A 17663-nucleotide genomic window follows, 5' to 3' on the forward strand; every position below is an offset into this window, starting at 1 on the left:
CGGGCGACCCCGCGCCGGGCGTTAAGGCAGGCGGTTCTTGGCACGAGGAGCCCTGGCGGCCGGGGGCGGCTCTGCCGGCGGGGGGCTGGGCGCGGGGCGGGCGGGCGCTGCGAGGACCCCGCGCGGCGCGGAGGCTTTGGCGACTTCGGGACGGGCCGGGCAGGGCCGGGGCAGGAGGCCGGCGCAGGAGGGCTTGCTCTCCGAATTCCTTCTGTCAAATACCCGGTTTATATTTCTCGTATGTGCTTCTTGACCCGCTTGCGGGGACGCCGCGGCGAGCCCTGGTTCTCCCCGGGGCCCTCCGGGCGTCCCGGACGGAGGGAGCTGGGGAGCCCCTTCGGCCACCCCCTCCCGTCTGGGGGGGTGGAGGGCTCCCTTTGGCCTGGGGGGGGGACGGGAGGCGGGGGAGGAGGGGCCCTTCTTGTGCACTGGGCCGGGGGGCGCGGGCTGCACCCCTCCAGCGGGGCCCCCCGCGGGCCGGGCCGGGCCGGGGGGCCGCGGGCTCAGGCCTTGGAGAAGGTGGCGGCGGCGGCGGGGCCCGCGGGGGCGGCGCCCGGCTCCTCGGCCCAGCGGTTCACGCAGCGGCGCCGCGCGTTCATGAAGAAGTTGCTGACGGTGTTGAGCTCCAGGCCCAGCTGCTGCGAGATGGTGACCTGCATCTCCTTGGACGGCCGCTTGTTCTCCTTGAAGATGGCGATGAGCGTGCGCCGCTGCAGGTCGGTGAACACCAGGCGCTGCTTCTTGGGCTGCAGCGCGCGCTCCTTCTGCTGCTCCTGCTCCTTGCGCTTGCACGCTGCGGCCGGCACACGGACGGGAGACAAAGACGGGGCGCGGCGTGAGCACCGCTCCGCGGGCGGCAGCCCCTCCCCGGCCCGCCCCCAGGGCCCCCGGCGCCCCGCGGGCGCGTCTCGCGGTCCCCCGGATGCTGCGGGAAAGGGCGCGCGAGTTCTGTGGCTCGGGGTAGACCGGGTGGGAGAAGCTGGGAACGACTGGGGGATGTGAGCCACCCCGGGAACCAGCCCCCCTCCGCGCCTCCTTCCCCGGGCTGTCGGGCAGGCCTGACCCGCTTAGGGACCCTGTGTCGTGAGGCTGATGCGACTCTGAGACCCAGGCCCCTCCAGCCCCACCTCCAGCCCGGGAGGCTGAGGCCCACACTTGCCCAAGGGATCCCCTGGAGCCGGGAGGATCTAAGCTGGGCGGATGCGGGACCCACCCGCCCCCACCTTGCACTGGGAGCGGGGAGAAGGCCGCAGGAGGCTGCCCCAATGCCCCCAGCTGGCGGTGGCTGGCAAAGGGGAGCTGGCAGCACCTCAGGGCACCGGGAGGGACCCCAGGCTGCTCCACAGGGCCCCAGCTCCAGAGTGGACCCTGCCCTGGAGACAGTGGGGCCAGTGGGTGGGAAAGATGAATTCCCCGGCCAGCACTGGCCACCTCCCTCCAGTCTCAGTTTCCCCGCCAGGGACTCGTCAGGGGCTGCAGGAGGTGGAGAGCCCACTCTCCCATGCTTCCCCACCCCAACTCCTCCTGGCCCAGCTAGTCTGTCACCCCCACAAGTCGCTGGTGCTGTGAGCTACACCAGCAGAGCCCTGCTCCCAGCCCTGGTGACCCACTGGGACCACACACCAAACTGGCTCTTTTTGGTTCCAGAAGAGTCTGAGCCAGATGACGTGCCAGATCGATGTCCACACAGGTCTGCAGAAATAGATTCATGTTGCCTGTGCTGTGGCTCATTTCTCAGGGACAAGGGGTTCTCCCGGGAGGGGAGGACCGACACCCCACTTCACCCCCTGTCTCCCCCTGACCTGACACACACAGTGTTTCAGGGCTCTTTCAGGTTTTATGAGTAAATAAGGGTGATATTTGGAGATTACTGGACAGTTTAGAAAAGCCTCTAATGAGAGAGAGAGAGAGGAGAGGGGGATTGACAGGAGATAAAGAAGGGAGGTGTGGGGAGGGGGGGAGGAGGGAGAGGGAGAGAGGGAGAGGGACAAGTGCGAAAGTTGGTAGGAAGAGAGGGAAGAAATGGACAAAGCAGGCAAAGCTGTAATAGACACTCTCGGAGGGGGACACTAGTGCTGTATCCACGAAACAAGAACAGGATCCGGTGCAATGAGCAGGACGATGAAAAGGGAAGACGATGCTCTTAGAATTACACAGACAATCGCTGGACCGGATCAGCGTAAGGACTGGACACAGCATTAAGCGAGTATCCCCGGCAATAGGACTAGGACGAGGCAGGCGCTGAGATGGGAGATGAGAGAAAGGTGACAATAAAGTGTGGACTGGGCGGGCCTGTCATCTGATTCAGAAGTGATTGAAAACTAGAGGAAGAGATTCCCAAGTAAATAATGAAAAAAAAATCCATGTTTGAAGGACACGAGAGTCTGGCTTAACAGCCTATGACATGCAGCCGAGTGGGTGAAAAAAGACATTCCCTGAGGCTCGTCCGTGTGAGATTTCTGAGACGCAGAATAAAGAGAGGAAAGTAAAAGTTCCCAGAGATGAAAGCCAGACGTCCTGGGAGGGTCTAAGAGTCCTAGCGGCTTTGGCTTCTCAAAAACTAGGAGGCAGTGAAACAATGTCTTCAAACTTCCGAGGGAGATTCTGTTCAGCTGGAATTGCGTGCCCGCCGGGCATCAAGCAGGAGCGTGGCCTGAACACCGAGTCGGACGGATGAAAGTCTCCAAAAGTTGACTTGTGGGCACCCTTTCTCAGAAAACTCCTGGAGGATGTGTTTCACCAAAATGAGGAGGCAAATTAAAAAAGGAAAGTGTGGCGTTCACGAAGTGTGATTTCCTTCTGGGAAAAGGAGAGGGTCCTCCAGATGATGGGGAGGGCGGAGCCTAGAAGACCAGGATCAGAGGCACTGGGACCCGACCGGACCGGACCCGCAGGTCAGCCCCACCCAGCACCAAGCCAAGTGGCAAGGGGACATGACCTAACATGTGTGGAAAGTCCTGGTGAGTCTGTTCACATTTTGTTGGGGAGTGTGGGGAGCACTAGTGATCGGCAACTACTAACTCCCAGAAAAACAAACAGTTGTACAAGAAAGAAAAACGCGGTCCTAGCGCTCTGTGTGACTCGGAGGTGGGCAGCGTTCCCCGAAAGCGTGATAATGTAATGCCGAACACGGGTTTAGCCAAAAGACCGTGTTCGTCCGATACCGAGAAGCCGACGGAGGGGAGGGTGTGGTGGGCAGATGGAAAGACGGCGAGGCGACCTGGCAGGGAGCAGTGCTCCAGGGAGCCCTTTGTGTACAGAAGAGGGGACAAGGACGGGAGCTCGAGCTCGTATTTTGTCTGCTTTGAGAGACGCTGGAAGGGAATGCGAGGAATGGGCCTGGCCTCCCATCTCTGTGGAACCTGGCCACCCTGTGAGGGTCAGGGAAGGGCCGAGGCCCCCCATTCTTTCAAAGAGAGAGCTGAGTCCCCAGCATCCAGTCCCGGGTGGGCGGCAAGACTCAGGCCTGGGCTTTGAATTTCAGAAGAGGCCCTGCTGGCCCCGCAGCTGTCATCTTCTTTGGCTGATTTACTCATCCCCCTTGTTCCTTCACTCGCTCAGCCGTTTGCTCCCGAATTCATCGCACATCTACAGTGGGGACCAAGATACCAGAGGGACGCCTGGCTGCAGGAACTCTCCACCTCGGGGTCCTGAGTTCAAGACCCACGCTGGGCGTAAAGCTTATGTAAAAAGAAGAAAAGAAAGCAAGCTCACAAGAGCCTTGCGTGTCTCTTATCCGTTCATCTTTAGGACGACCCCATAGGGCGGGGGTTGTCCGCGTTCACTCAGAGAGTGTAAGCCTCTTGCCCAAGTCCAGCAGGGGCCAGGACGAGAGCCACAGCACCGGGCCAGAACGGGAGGGAGTGAAGACCAGGTTCCCCTCTCCCCCACTGCTTCCCCTTCTCCAATCAGAGCCTAATGGGGGCCCCAGAGGCAGGGGCTGGGGGAGGGGCCAGGCCAAGCAGAGTCATGAAAAAACTTGGTGTTTTGTCGATCACAGCAAAAAGAGGCTCCTCTCTCCCCACTTCCCCGTGTTCAATCTAATCACAGCTCCTCACAGCCCCAATCGATCTGGGCCCCGTCAGAGCTGTTTACCAGAACAGCTTTTGTCCTGGCTTCCATCCCCCACGGCCCCCCCGAGCCCAGCCTGGAGGCTCAGGGGTGTGAGTGCCAGTGGGGGGGGCGGCCCAAATCCCCCCCCATCAGCATGGCCACCTTCCCCTCAAGAGCATCCTGTCTGGTGCCCAAGCTCACTCCCACTGGCCCAGCGCTGCCCTCTTTGTGTCTCCTGGGCAGCCGGAGAGGAGGACAGGCTGTGGGTACGAGCCCCTTTACACAAGTGAAAGCCCAGGCCGGGAGACAGGGACTGACCCAGAGCGGGGCTGGGAGAGCGCCTGGAGGGGAAGCCTGGACTCACCCACAGTGCCAGCCACCAGCCTCCTACGGCGATGCCACGAGGTGGCCACCTCTTCCAGGAAGACCTCCACTGCGGACTGCCCCGTGGCTCCCACCGCCATCCCCTCCTCCGCCATCACCTCCGCCTGCACGGCCTCCGCACCACCCGCACCCCTTCCACCAACATCGCCCCCCATCGCCTCCTCCCCGTGGCCTCCCCCTGCATCGCTTGTCTTCTGCCTCCATCTCCTTCTCGGCCCCCCACACCCCTTCCACCAACACGGCCTCCTCCATCAGTATCACTTCTGCCCCGTCACCACCACCCTCACCGCCACCTCCGCCGCCTGTGCACCCCTCGCCACACCACCACCACCACCGCCGTCCCCACCTCCCCGCCATCACGCCATATGGCCTCTCTCTATGGCCTCCCCCGTCCGGCCTCCTGTTGGCTTCGCCCGCACCCAGCACCTCCTCTGGTAACCGGGTCCACACCGGGGGGCCCCGCCGCAGGGCCACCTCCTATGTGCCCAGCTCATAGGGACCCTGTGTCCCTCACCAGGGGCTCCCAGCCTGTGGTTGGGGGGCGGGGAGTGGCCCCAGACACAGACCCTCGCCACCCACCACGGTTGCCGTGGCCCCTGGGGGAGCTGCCAGACAAGCGTGGGGGGCCAGGGGCAAGTCAGTTCCCCAACAGGCCCTCAGGCTCCTCGTTTGCAAAACTGGGACGCTGCCCCCTTTTCTTTATTTTGGCGGAGCATTACAGTGACCGCTCTATCCAGGGGCCCCGCCGGCTGTGGGTTTGGGTTCGCCCTCTAGGCCTCCAGGGACTGAAAACCACTGACTCTGGGATGCCGGGGGACTCCGTAGGTGGAGAGTCTGCCTTTGGCACAGTCACGATCCCCGGGTGTTGGGATGAGCCCAGCAGGGAGTCTGCCTGTCCCTCTCCTCTGCCTGCCCCTCCCCTGCTTGCGCTCTCTCCGACAAGTAAACAGAATCTAAAAACAAAGAAACAAAACCCCACTGACTCTGAGATGCTCTGAACTTTGAACAACTAGAGTCCCACCCCTCCCGCCGCTCTCACTCTTTTTGGAGTCCGGGGATGAAGAGGGTCTGGCGCTGGGTCCTGGGGGGTTCCCAGAGGCCCGGGGATAAGATCCCAGGTGCTCCGGAGGAGACGAGGGGCCCTCTCCCAGGGCCAAGCCCCTGACGGGCACCGGCAAGTGAGCCAAGAAGGGCCCCGGCCAGCTGGCCGGCCCCAGCCCCGGGCAGGGCTCCAGGCAGGAGGGGCGGAGGTGCACGGGGGTGCCTCAGGCTCCAGATGGAAACCCTCGCGTGGTCCGGGCCTTCCCAGCTACCGGGAAGGGATTGAGCCAGAAAAGTCTCGAATGTCACGGTGGGGGTGGGGCGGAGATGAGGTGTTGAAGCCCATGGAGGGGGTCGCGCGGCCATGGCCATGACGTCCCCACCCTCACCTCAGGTCCGGCCTCAGGCCTCTGCGTCTCTCCCAGAATCTTCCGGAGAGGCACAGATGGAGACACTGTCCCCGCCCGAGAAGTCCTCCCCATCTCTCAAGGCCCCGCAGCGGTGACCCGCCCCAGGAAGCCCTTCTCTTCACCCCAGAGGAGCCTGGCTCGCTCCCCGGGGGCCCCCAGTCCTGACCTCGAGGGCTCAAGCCTGAGCCTGAGTTCCCTCGGCTGCCAGCGCGGGGTGGGCCGCGGGGGACAGCCGGCCGGCAGCGATCGTCCGTGGGTCCGGTCGGTCCCGTGACTGGCAGGCCTCCCCGCCCTCCTGGGGGGGTGGGGGCAGGAAGGGGGTTCAGCCCGGGCTCGCCCAGGGAGACGCAGCCAGCCACTGGCCTGGTGGGCCGCTCAGGGGAGCGGGACCCCCGGAGCACCCCCAGCAGCCTGCGCCCACCTGAGGTCAGGGAGCGGCAGGGGCCTCGCCCACCCCTCAGCGGACGGAAGAGAATCAGGTCCGTGGGAGGGGGCGGGTCGCGCCTGTCCCCCCAGTGTCGCCTGATGGCCGCACTCTTCCTCCTCTCTTTCCTCCCCCTCCTCCCCTTCCCGCCCCCCTCCCCCTCCCTGCTCCTCCCCCTCCTCCCCTTCTATCTCCTCCTCTCCTTCCTTCCCCCCCCACTGCTCCTTCTCCTCTCTCCTCCCACACCCTCTCCCAGAGGTACACTGTGTCTGGGCCACAGAACCGGGCAGGAGCAGGTGCCTGGGGGCGGGGCGGGGCCGCTCCAGTGGGCTGCCCGTGCGGGCATCTTCCTGTCCCCCTCATCCTATCGGGGTGTCCACGTGGAGCCACCACAAACACCCGGCGGGGTGGAGGGTGATGTGTGATTGAGGCAAGTAACCGGGACATCCCACCACCCCAGCAAGAGTCATCCATGCGCATGCGAAGGGCTGGGCTGTGGGCAGTGGCACGGGTGTCTGGAGGGGTGAGGAGGGGAGAGCCCAGAGGGTGTGCAGGAAGGCCCAGGGGCCGGCAGACCTCGGCATGACAGGTGTATGTCGGGGGAAGCGGCATGAAAACCTGGGGGTGTGATGTGATGAGGCTGGGGGCAGCAGAAGTGTGCCCAGCGCCCCCTCCCCCAGGCTCACTGCGTCTGAGCAGGTGGGATGTGGCCCGGGGACCATGCAGACCCTCAGGATGGCTCCTGGCTGCCTGCCCCGTCCGTGCGGACGCAGGGTCTTGGCTTGGGATCTTGCGCACACACTCTGTGCACACTGGTTTCCTGCTTTATCAGGTGAGCACAGGGACCCCGGGGACCCCGAGGACCCCGAGGTCCCTGTCCGTCAGCAGGAGGGAGCCCCGGGGCAGGGGCTGGAGCACCCAGTTGCCTTTGGAGTCCGGAGCTCTGAAGGAGCGCCCGGGCGGGGCCCTGGGCCGGTCCCTTCCTCCAGGCTTGCTTCACGCTTTCATGAGCAGCTGCTGTGGGCCAGGTGCTGCTGGGGACAGCTGGGGGCAGGGCGACCTCACTGGCCAGCCACGCTCTGCTGTCTGAGACGGGTCAAGCGGGGACTGACTGGGCTTGGAGCAGGGAGGGGTGGAGGTGGCACGTGTGCGGGGGGGGGGGCGCGCTGGGAGGGGCAGCTGGGAGCCCATCTAGGATGCTCCAGCGGGGACAGAGCTAGGTGTGCAGGGTGGGCCTGGCTATCTAGCCCAGGTCTTGGATGGGGAGGAGGGGTCTAGTGACGCCCCGAGGGCAAGAGGAATGAGCCAAAGCGGGGAGGGCTGGGTTTGACAGGGAGGGACAGGAGCTGGACCGCAGCACCAGAATTCAGCAATGGGGGCTCCTGTCCCTCTGTGTCCCTCTGTCTGTGCCATGCCCAGGGCAACACCTAGGCTGCTCTGCTTGCCCTCTCGCCTGCACCTGGGCTCAGGATGGGGGTGTGCGCGCTGGAGCTGGAGCCACTGTCCCCTCCCCTTTTGGCCACCTCCTGTGCTCAACTTAGGCTTCGTGGAGCAGACATTCAATACGGAGCCTGGTCTCCGGCTGGGATGATGACTGGTTTCCTTGGCGACGCGTCCCGCCCCAGCCACCAGCTGCCCAGGCCCAGATGTGGGGAGCCCTGATGCCTCCACCCTGATGGCTTGTCCCCACTGGCCTGAGCTGCCCTGAAGCCTGCCCCGTGGCCTTCCCAGGCCAGAGATGGTGGGTGACTTGCCCAAGGTCACACAGCTAGTCCCTAAGGGGACCTGGAATCGATACATGGACCCTCTTTATCTATACCCTGGACCCCTGGGGGAGCCTAAAGGGGGTCCCCATGGTGGGCACGGAGTCATCTCCAAGGAGACAGGTGCACAGCCAGACCCCTGCCCTCAGGCGAGGACCTCAGAGGCCTCAGCAGGCTCCTCATCTGTCCTCATGGCTTGTCCACGTCCACTCTCCGTCCCTTCCTCCCCTTCCCCTCCCCAGTCTGCCCCGCACACCTCTCCCCCAGCCAGTGTCTGGCCATCCTCCCCCCTTCTCCCCTGCTCCCCCTGGATGGGATCTTAATGGCCATGTTTTCAAATTAGTTCTGAGCCTTTCAAAGACTTAGCAGGGAAATGGGTGTCTCTGCAGGGCCCCTGTCCGGGACTCCATTTGGAGGGTGCAGTGCCTGGGGGTGGGGAACTGGGGTGTCGGGGTGGCTCCCATCGAGACTGTGGGCCGTGGAGACCCCCCCATGCAGACACCCTCACACAGGGGAAACCGAGTGGGTGCACGGACACACCCACCCCCAACCTGCACGCAGCGTTTCTTTTTAAAAACCTATTAAGAAGCCACAGCGGCCAGCAGCTGGAAATGGATTTGAAAAAGATGACCGGAAAGGAAGCGGCGATAAGAAAAAAAGAACAGAGAGGCCAACCCAGAAAGGGGGCGTGACCCAGCACCTCGGTGATGAGGAAAAACTAATCAACAGATCAACTCACAGAACTCTGGTCTCGCGCCCCGGTATTCCCGGGCAGGTGGTCAGGGGCTGGCCCGGAACCGTCTGGAACAGCTTGACTGTCCTCTGGCTCGGAGGTGGCCAGGGCAAAAGGGAAACGGCCATAGGCGGCACAAATGACCCTGGAGGCATTCTCTTTCCTGAGGTGCAATGTTCTGGGTGTCTGGAGAAGGAAGCAAAACAGAACAGGCTTCCCGAGACGTTGTTTTTAAAAGGACGAGGAAAACGGAAGGAACGAGGGCTGTAGCTGCCCAGTTAAGTTGCGCCGGCTCCGCAGGACAGAAGCAGGGCGGCAGGAAGGAGGGTCCTGGAGGCCGCGGTCTTGCTCCCCTTAAATCTGGAAGGAGGCGAATGTGTCCACCACGGGGAATGATAATGCAGCCTCGTCTACCGAGGCGGCGGCCGAGAGAGCGGCGGCTTGGTCGGGGCTGCCCTGCTTCTGGGGGCCTGTTCCTCTATCCAGTCCCTGCGCTCCCACCGGGCTGGGACTTCTAGTCCGCATCTGGGGAAGGGACGCGCGCAGGGAAGGGGGCGAAGCGCCGGCCGCGGGCCTCCCCCGCCGCCACCCCCCCCAGGCTCACGCGGAGCACCCCCGCCCCAGTCCCGGGGAGCCCGCGCTCGGTGGTCCGCGCTCCCAGCGCTGCGCCCACGAGGCCCGGAGCGCACACCCCGGGGCTCCCCGGCCGCCCTGGCGCGTGTGCCCTACAGGGGCCTGGGGTCTCCGCATGTCCCGCCAGGCTGCGGACGGCGCGTGCACTGCCGGCTCCCCTCGAGTTTAGGGGATCCCCACGCCCGCGGAGGACGGAGGTGCGGAGTGCGGCACATCTCCGTGGCCGGTCTCCACGGCCATGCCGGGCGGCGCTCGCCTTGTGGGGGAAATCGAGGCCCTGACGCTTCCCCCCCGCTCGCGCGCGCGGATGCGCCTGGCGTTCGGAGAAGCGCGGCCCCGGCTCCCCAGTCACCGCGGTTGGGCGCGACCCTCTCTCCACCCCAAGCACCGGGGAGTGCAGTCGGGCAGTAACTAGCGGCCCGCGGGACAGCAGTTCCAGCGGGCCCAGCTGGGGGCGCACGGGTGACCCGGCCGCCTGCGCGGGTCTGGGGGAGGGGGGCTCCCGGCCGCGCCCCCGAGGCGCACGCGGCCCCCAACGCGGCAGATCCAGGTCCGAACGCCGCGGACGGGCTTCCGGGGCCAGAGCCCGCGCCCGCTCGTCCTGGCGCGAGCGCGTGCGCGTCTGCGGGTGCAGCCGGAGGGAAACTACCCGCGGCCCCGGCGCACCTGCCTTGGCTCCCCCGCACGTCCCTTCCGCAGTCACCGGTCACGGACCCATCTCCTTGTCCCTGTTTCCATCTGCTGCGAATCTGTGACTTGTTGGGTCTAAGCCTCCCCACGTCTGCCCGCAAGGGACAAGTCCGCGGGCAGGACGGTTCCGTTTCCTAAACCCACCCACGCCCACGCCTACCTGGCAGAGGGGAAACTGAGGCCCCAGCTGCCCCACACTGCCCGGGGTCCCACGGCAGCCCCTGGCTCTAGGCCTAGCCTCTCCCCTCCCCCGCTAGCGCGGCCTTCCTTATTGATCAGGGCCATATTTAATTAAAAACTTGATTCAAACCAGCTTGAGCTCCCCTGGTTAAGCTGAGCTTGCTGCTACACACAAAGACGCAGGCCAGCCGCAGGGGCGCGTCGCTCCTCGTAGCCGCTCTGGGCTTCCCGCCTCCCGTCCTTTGTGCGCCGGGGCCACCAGCCAGGAGCTAGGGCATCTGTAGATGTGGCAGGAAGCTCCCTCGGCCTCTTAGGATCTAGGCAGGCTACGCGGAGGCAGGATGCTGAGCAGGGGTGTGCCGAGCTCCAAAGTGACCGTAAGACGCCCTCCGCCCCAGGGCTTTGAAGGAGAGGGCGCCGGCTGGGAGCGGAGCCGGGAGACCAGTGGGGAGGAGGAGGAGAGGGAAGGGGCACCAGAGGTGGGTCACTCAGACTAGAGTGGTGATGGCTGACAGAAGCAGCACCGAACGGGAGAGCAGTTAGGGAGGAGAGCGCCCGCCCAGTTCTGGGGTGTTAGGCTAAGGGAACTTGAGAATAAAGGAAAACCAGCATTGGCCCCTCACTGTGCGCCCCTGTCCATGTGCTTACCTGTGATTGTGGTGTGTGTGTGTGTGTGTGTGTGTGTGTGTGTGTGTGTGTGTGACGGTCCCTGTCTTGCAGACACACACGGGAAGGGGTTGCTGGGTTTGGGGCTCAGGGAGGGCTGAAAATCCAATGCTGAGCCCAGGCTGACCCCGAGGGCAGCTTCAGTGAGGAGGTGGTTGTCCAGGGAAAGCAGGGACAGGGATGCTGGTGGCTCTGAGTCGGATGCGGGAAGCTGGGGCCTGGTCCCCACACCCCCTCCCTGGGGGGGCTCACGTGGGCCCAGGATCCTGTAACCCTCAGAGGAGCCCCAGGGGAGACGAGCAGGCCTTGCCAGCCAGCCCCACGGCCCACCTGCCTGAGGGTCCAAGCCGCTTATAACTGGAACTCGCCATGACCTTGAGAGACATCTTCCTGTCCTTGGCCTCCGTCCCCTGAGGCCTCTTCCAGCCTTCGTCCCCGCTGGACCACTTCCCTGGGAACCCAGGCATCTCAAGCCCTCCTTTCAGCCCCTCCAGACTCAGCCCATCGGGGGCTGCACCCCCCATCCCCGAGGCAGCCTGTTTCTCACTGGGGAAACCGAGTCTGTTCTCCCTCCTGCTGGAGCTGGCTCTGTCTCACACTGTGGGGGGGGGGGGCTTTGGGAATTGCCTTCCTTTCTCTTGGTCTCAGCTTGCTGGTCTGTAAAGTGGGCACAATAATCACAGCTAGCTTCAATGGTCGTTCCAGATGATTCCATCTCTCATTCCTGGTGGCCGAGCCAAGCCAGCCAGCCCCCTCCCCATCTCAGAGCCTGCCCCTCCCCATCTCCCTGTCTGCACAGCGGCAGCACAGAATCCCTGAACCTGGGCAGGGTCCTGGGGCTGTCCCAGTCAGGTTTTGCAGTTTGGAGGGAGGGCCCGGTTTGGGGGTGGGGGGACCCAGGGTTGCTCTGAGCGTCTGCAGAGCTCACAGGGCTGGAATACACACAATCCCAGACCTGGTCGGCCTCACCCCATGCATCGCATCGCTGTGGGGGCCCGCCGGACTCCCTGTCCACTCTCCGGGCATCTCTCAGATCCCGGGCTGCCATGGGGGCCCCCCTGAAGATGAGGAGAGGTGCGTGGGGGGAGTGGTTAAGCGAGGTGGCCTCAGGGTGCAGGGTCTGGGACTGTGCCCTGAAGGTCTCCATAGGGAGCAGTTGACCCGAAAACCTCCACAGGCACCTACTAGGGGGCGTCTAACTGGGTCCATTTCTCAGATGAGAAAAGTGAGACTCACACCCTCACCTCCCACCCCCCCACCAGGGAGTGAGGGAGCCCTGGTGAGGCCCATGTGGTCAAGTCCCCTGCTGGGACATCCTGGGGGGATCTGTAAGATGCGAGGGCCCCCTGCCGCTCAGAGTGAGGTTTTTACGGAGTTCAGGGGTCCCTGGGTGGGCCTTGGGGAAGCTGTACACCAGCCCTCCCAGTGGAACTCAGTTGGACCTTGTGGGCTGGGTCCCTTCACGCTCAGACCCCCCCCCCGCTGCCCCTCCCCCCAGGATAGTGACTGAGGGTGGGGAAGAGGCTGGGGGCAGGCAGTGCCGGCCTGCCCCTGGGTGAGGGGCTGGTTTGCCTTTTCTGGTCCATTCCTGTCCCTTCCAGACTCCCCAGCCTGGCCTGCCACCCCCCCATCAGCATCTTGGCTCCAGAAATGGTCCCCTCCTTGCCTCAGTTTCCCCATGCTAGTCTCCACCACGGCTGGGGCACCGGACTCACCAGTGAGACAAGGAGGAGGACAACTACCTCCACCTGATATTAAAATTATATATATTTTCTGATCAGTTACAAAAAATACTTTTCCTCCAGAGTTGCAATTTAAACAATATTTGAAGACGGCCAAAGCTATCGACCAGCGGCAGTGATGAATTAGAGACGGTAATTCGAATTCATCGACCACCCCGCCCCAGCTGAGAGTCCCCCTTCACCTCCCCCAGTCCCTCTCCCACAATTCCTGCTTGAGCTCGAGCCAGAGGGGCTTCCAGGAGGAGGCGGCTGGCAAGCCTTACACTCCCCGGACCTTGGAATGGGGTGGGAAGCGGAGGCCCCCAGTGGTGGTGGGGGTAGGGGGCTGCAGGACGGGCCTTGCCTGGATTAGCAGGTCCCAGAATCTCAGAATGTGAGGCCCAGAACCTGGCTCCTGCCACCTCTCCGTCATTTACAGATAGGTAAACCGAGGCACAGAGAACAGGCAGGCACAGGGCCATGCGGTGGACCCTGAGGTCTGCCCGGCCAGATTCCTCACGTGCTTCACAGAAAAAAAATCGCCACCCCTTTCCCCTGAGCCCCGGACTAGGGAAGGAGAGAGGTGGGGGGAGACCCAGGCTGAGGGGACCCCCACTCAGCTGCCCGGGGCGTGGCTCGGCTCTTCTTTTCGGTGCTTTTCCTTCTCTGTCGCTGTCTCTCTTTGTCTTTCTCTGTTTCTGCTTTGGCTTCTCTTTCCGTCCCCATCTTTGTTTCTGCCCGTTTCTCTGTCTCCACTTTTGTCCTTTCCCTTCTCTCTGCTTTGTCGCTCTCTCCCTCCCCACCGATCTCTGCTTCTCCGCGTCCATCTCTCTGCGTGTGTCCTTCTGTCTCCGGCCCCAGCGCCCGCGGTCAGCCCGGTGGCCAGTCCCCGAGCTGCGAGCGGGTAGGCCGGAGGCAGGCGAGGGCGCGGACAGGGCCGGGGCGCAGCGCCCGCCGAGGGGCGAGCAGGGGCCGGGAGGCGAGTCCTGCCGCGGGCCCGGGGGTGGGGCGCGGGGGGGGGGGAGTGGGGACCCTGGGGGCGCGCCAGGCCACTGTGTGGGGCGCAGCGTTGGGGAGGGGGACGCGCCCCGTTGCCTCCCCCTAAGCACTACGATTTGCCGCCACTTAACCGCTTTTCATTTGCGCAGCGACCGGAACTAAAGGCCTCTGCGCTGCCCGGTGCCTAATTACCGCTCGCCTGCCGCCGGCCGGGCCGCCTCTACCTCCCAGGCCCAGCCCCGTGGTGCAGCCGCGGCCCGGAGCACCGGCGAGTTGCGGGAGGCGGCCCGGCCCGGTGCGCGGAGCAGGTGGGTCAGAAGGGACGCCCCAAGTGCGTCCCTGTCCGCTGGCCCCACTCAGCCCGCAGCAGCCCCCAGCTGGGGACTCCTTGCCCGCGGTCTGTCCTTCTGGGGCCCATGAAGGTGCGGCTGAATGCGTGAATGGGCCGTGAAGTTACTGAAGGGGAGGACGGTGAGAAAAATGGAAAGTGGCCTGTGTCCTCTGGGGTGCGCCCAAGTCAGACACCCTGTCCCCTTCGGTACCTGCACTGGGCACGAGGCAGAAGGTGGCTGCAGTGGCCAGATGCCACTCGGTCAGATGCCACTCGGTCGCCCGGTCTCGAAGAGTGCCACTTAGTGTACAACCCCTTCGAGCTATGGCCGTGGCCAGAGCACAGGGGTGTGTGTTCCGGTCCCTGATGTCACCCATGTTGCCCAGAGCAGGCTGTGGCCACGCGTGCTGCTATGACTGAGGGACCCCTGGGAGCACACCCAAGTCCTGGCAGGTGGCGGGGGCAGGACAGAACAGGTTTTGCCCTCACACAAGCCCAGTTTAGGTTCCTAACGCCATTTCTAGCTTGTCACCCTGGGTCAGCTGCCACGTAGGAGGGGGAATTTATTTTCCGTTCCCTGAAGTGGAGACTCTAGGAAGCCTATAGGAGGCTCCGCTGGTCACCTCCACGGCACACGGGGGAAACTGAGGCCACGTGTGAGCGCAGGCTGCCCCCTGGTTGTCCAGCGCGCCCAGGGGAGGGAGGAGCAAGCACAGACCCGCCTGCGCCCTTCGGCGGTGGTCTTTCTGCCCAGTCTCCCGCTCCCTGGGTGGACTCCGGGCTCTGGTCCGTCCCTGCCTCCCCACTCGCCGGGGGCGCCCGGTTTGAGGGGCGGCACTGCGGCTCCTCTCGCCCCTGTGCACAGAGAAGCGATCGATCCGGCCACTGAGCCGGCTATTGTCCCCACGGCTGGGGCAGCCGCAGCCCCCTCCCCCTGCGGCCAGGGAGAGACACCCCCCTCCAGGTCAGGCCCATTGTGGGGACAGCGGCAGGGGCTCTCCTGCACCCTACAGGCACCCAGGAGAGGGGGGCCTGGCCGGGCGGCCTTGCTGGGGGCAGGTGTGGACCCAGCTGTTGTCGGCGGGGAGGGGGGGAAGGGAGCGCGGTCCCCAGGGGGCCTGGGGCTGAGAGTCAGCCTGAGAGAGAGAGAGAGAGAGCGAGCCGGAGAGAGCACCGGAGAGTAGAAGAAAGGACAGGAGCAGGAGCAGAACCAGAGCGAGCGAAGGGTAAACAGACAGCGGTCTGTCCCGACAGACGGAGGCAGAGATGAGGGAGACACAAAACGGAGAAGCCAGGCCCACAGGAGGGCGCGCGCCCGAGCCAGAAGCAGCCGTGCAGGGTGTGAAGGCCTCCGGGCCGCACGGGCGAGGGTCCCCGGGGCCGCCCCTCCCCCGCCTGTTCTCCGGTGACCTTTGCCAGCGGCCGGAGAGGGGGAGGGGGCTATCGATCGCTGAGGCCGAGCTACAAAGAAGCGCGCTCTGGGGCCGAGGGCTGAGCTCAGGCCGGCCCTGGCTGCCTCAGCCCCCGCGCCCGGTGCACGGTCGGGGCTCTCTGCCGGGAGCTGGGAGCGCAGCCAGAGGCTCCTCCGAAGGAGGGGAGTGGCTCCCGGAGGGGACAGCAGCGGCGCATCTGGGGCACAGCATCCCCCCCCCCACACCACGCACACAATGAGCGACCTTGCAGGCTGCTTTGGGGATCCTCCCCACAGTATGAAAGGAACCAGGGACCCCTTCCCGTTCCCAAAGGGGCCGGGTGGGCTGCTGGGGGTGGGCGGAAGGCAGCACGATCCCTCTCTCCCTTTTGGCGACAGTACAAACGGGCCAGGGCACAGATCACGGTCCAGCCTCCCGCCAGGGAGTTCTGAGCCGGCCGGCCAGGCGCACGGCCCCGACCTGAGAAGGGGCTGGGGTGCCCCGCGGCCGCCCGGCCGGGTGCCGAGGAGCCCCGAGCCGGAGCCCTGGGCTCACCGCTGCGCGCCGCGCTCCTACCTGCGAGGCGCAGCGCCGACATGCGCTGGAACTCGGGTTCCTGCAGCCACTTCCACATCCTGCGGAAGGTCTCCCGGCCGGACTTGAGTTTGCTCCACGGTTTGGGGTTGCGCAGGAGGTCGGAGAGCGTGCCCTGGGAGCGGCACAGGATGCGCTGCGCGAAAATGGCCTGCGGGATGCTGTAGCGCTTCAGCTCGGCCGTGATGCGCTGCGCCACCTCCTTGGTGTTGATCTCCTCGGCCGCCGCGCCCGCCCCGGGGCCGCCGCCTCCCGCGCCCGGGCCGCCGCCGCCCGCGTGGGACCCGTGCGCCCCGGCGGCCGCCAGCCCGCCCAGCGGCGCCAGCAGCCCCGCGGTGCCCCCGCCGCCCGCGCCGCCGCCGCCGCCGCCGCCGCCGCCGCCTCCGGGCAGCCCGCGAGCCAGCGCGTCCTCGGCGCGCCCCAGCAGCGCGGCGTGCGGTTCGAAGGCGGCGGGCGGCAGCAGCTTGTCCCCGGCCAGGTGGCCCGGCGCGCCGTAGGCGGCCAGCGGCGGCGGCGGCGGCGGGGGCTGCGGGGCGCCGTGCAGGGCGGGCGGCAGCGCGTTGGGCAGAGGCGACAGCGGGGACCCCATGGTGGGCAGCTCCTTGCCGTAGGGCCCGTAGAGGTGGCCCACGGAGGCGAGCGCCGCGCGCTCGTCGCGCATGAGGGTGAAGCTGCCGCTCACGCTGGCCGCCAGGCGCTGCGGCGGGGGCGGCGGGGGCGGCGCGGCCGCCGGGTGCGGGTGGGCGTGGGGGTGGCCGCCGTGCGCCCCGGCCACCGCCGCGGCCGCCGCGTGCTGGTGGAACTTGTCGGCCACGGCCGCGAGAGGCGGCAGGTGCTGCAGGGGCGTGAGCGTCGTGTAGGTGCCGCCCAGGCCGGGCGCCTCGCAGGCCATGCCCATGGCCGGGTGGAGCGGGCCCGCCAGCTCCCCGCGGAAGTCGGCGCCGCCGCTCGCGCCGCCCGTGCCGCCCGCGCCCCCGGCGCCCCCGCCGCCGCCGCCGCCGTCCAGGAGGCTCGCCATGCCGGCCACCAGGCCCGGGCGCCCGGGCGCCACCAGGCCGCGGTGCTGCGCCGCCGCCGAGCGCGCGTGGCCCGGGCTCAGCAGCTCGCCCGCCTGCGCATGGGCCACGCCGTGCAGGCCCCCCAGGCTCTCCAGGCTCAGCTCCATGCTCGGCCGCTCGCCTGCCGCGCGCGCTCCTCGGCGCCGGCCCGGCGCGCTCAAGGCCGCCGCATGGCCCCCGCCCGCTCCCCGGTGGCTGCGCGCGAGGCTGCCCGGCTGCGCGGCGCACCGCCCGGCCCGGCTGCGAGCGCGGCCACCAGGATGTGGCGGGGGAGCGGCCGCCGGCGCCCGGGCCCGGGTCTGACGTCAGCACCCCCGCCCACCCGCTCCCCTGGCCGCCGCCTCCCGCCGCCTCGCTCTCCGCCCGCTCCGGCCCCCTCGAGCGCCCGGCTGGCCGGAGTGGGCCGGACTCGGGCTTCTGGGATTCCCCTGCCTCTGCGCCCGCCCGCGCCTCCCGGGGCCAGCCGTGCGCCGGGCACAACACGCGGGGTTCCTAGGGCAGACTCCCCCGAGGTGGACTGGGGCCCTCATCTCTGCCTCTCTTTTTCTGTGTCTCTCCCCAGAGGGTCAGG

At 66.2% G+C, this 17663-nt stretch overlaps 1 protein-coding gene across 1 annotated transcript; it reads right to left on the reverse strand.

Moving 5' to 3' along the window:
* Positions 1 to 503: 503 nt before the first annotated feature.
* On the reverse strand, positions 504 to 17199 carry ONECUT3 (one cut homeobox 3; the record flags this gene model as incomplete). The annotated part of the gene is made up of 2 exons (XM_080797244.1): positions 504 to 793; positions 16017 to 17199. The coding sequence occupies 2 exons, from the start codon at positions 17197 to 17199 to the stop codon at positions 504 to 506; spliced, it is 1473 nt and encodes a 490-aa protein (XP_080653370.1).
* Positions 17200 to 17663: the final 464 nt, after the last annotated feature.

The sequence above is a fragment of the Martes martes genome (assembly GCF_963455335.1).
Source record: "Martes martes genome assembly, chromosome: 1".
Classification (NCBI taxonomy): domain Eukaryota; kingdom Metazoa; phylum Chordata; class Mammalia; order Carnivora; family Mustelidae; genus Martes; species Martes martes.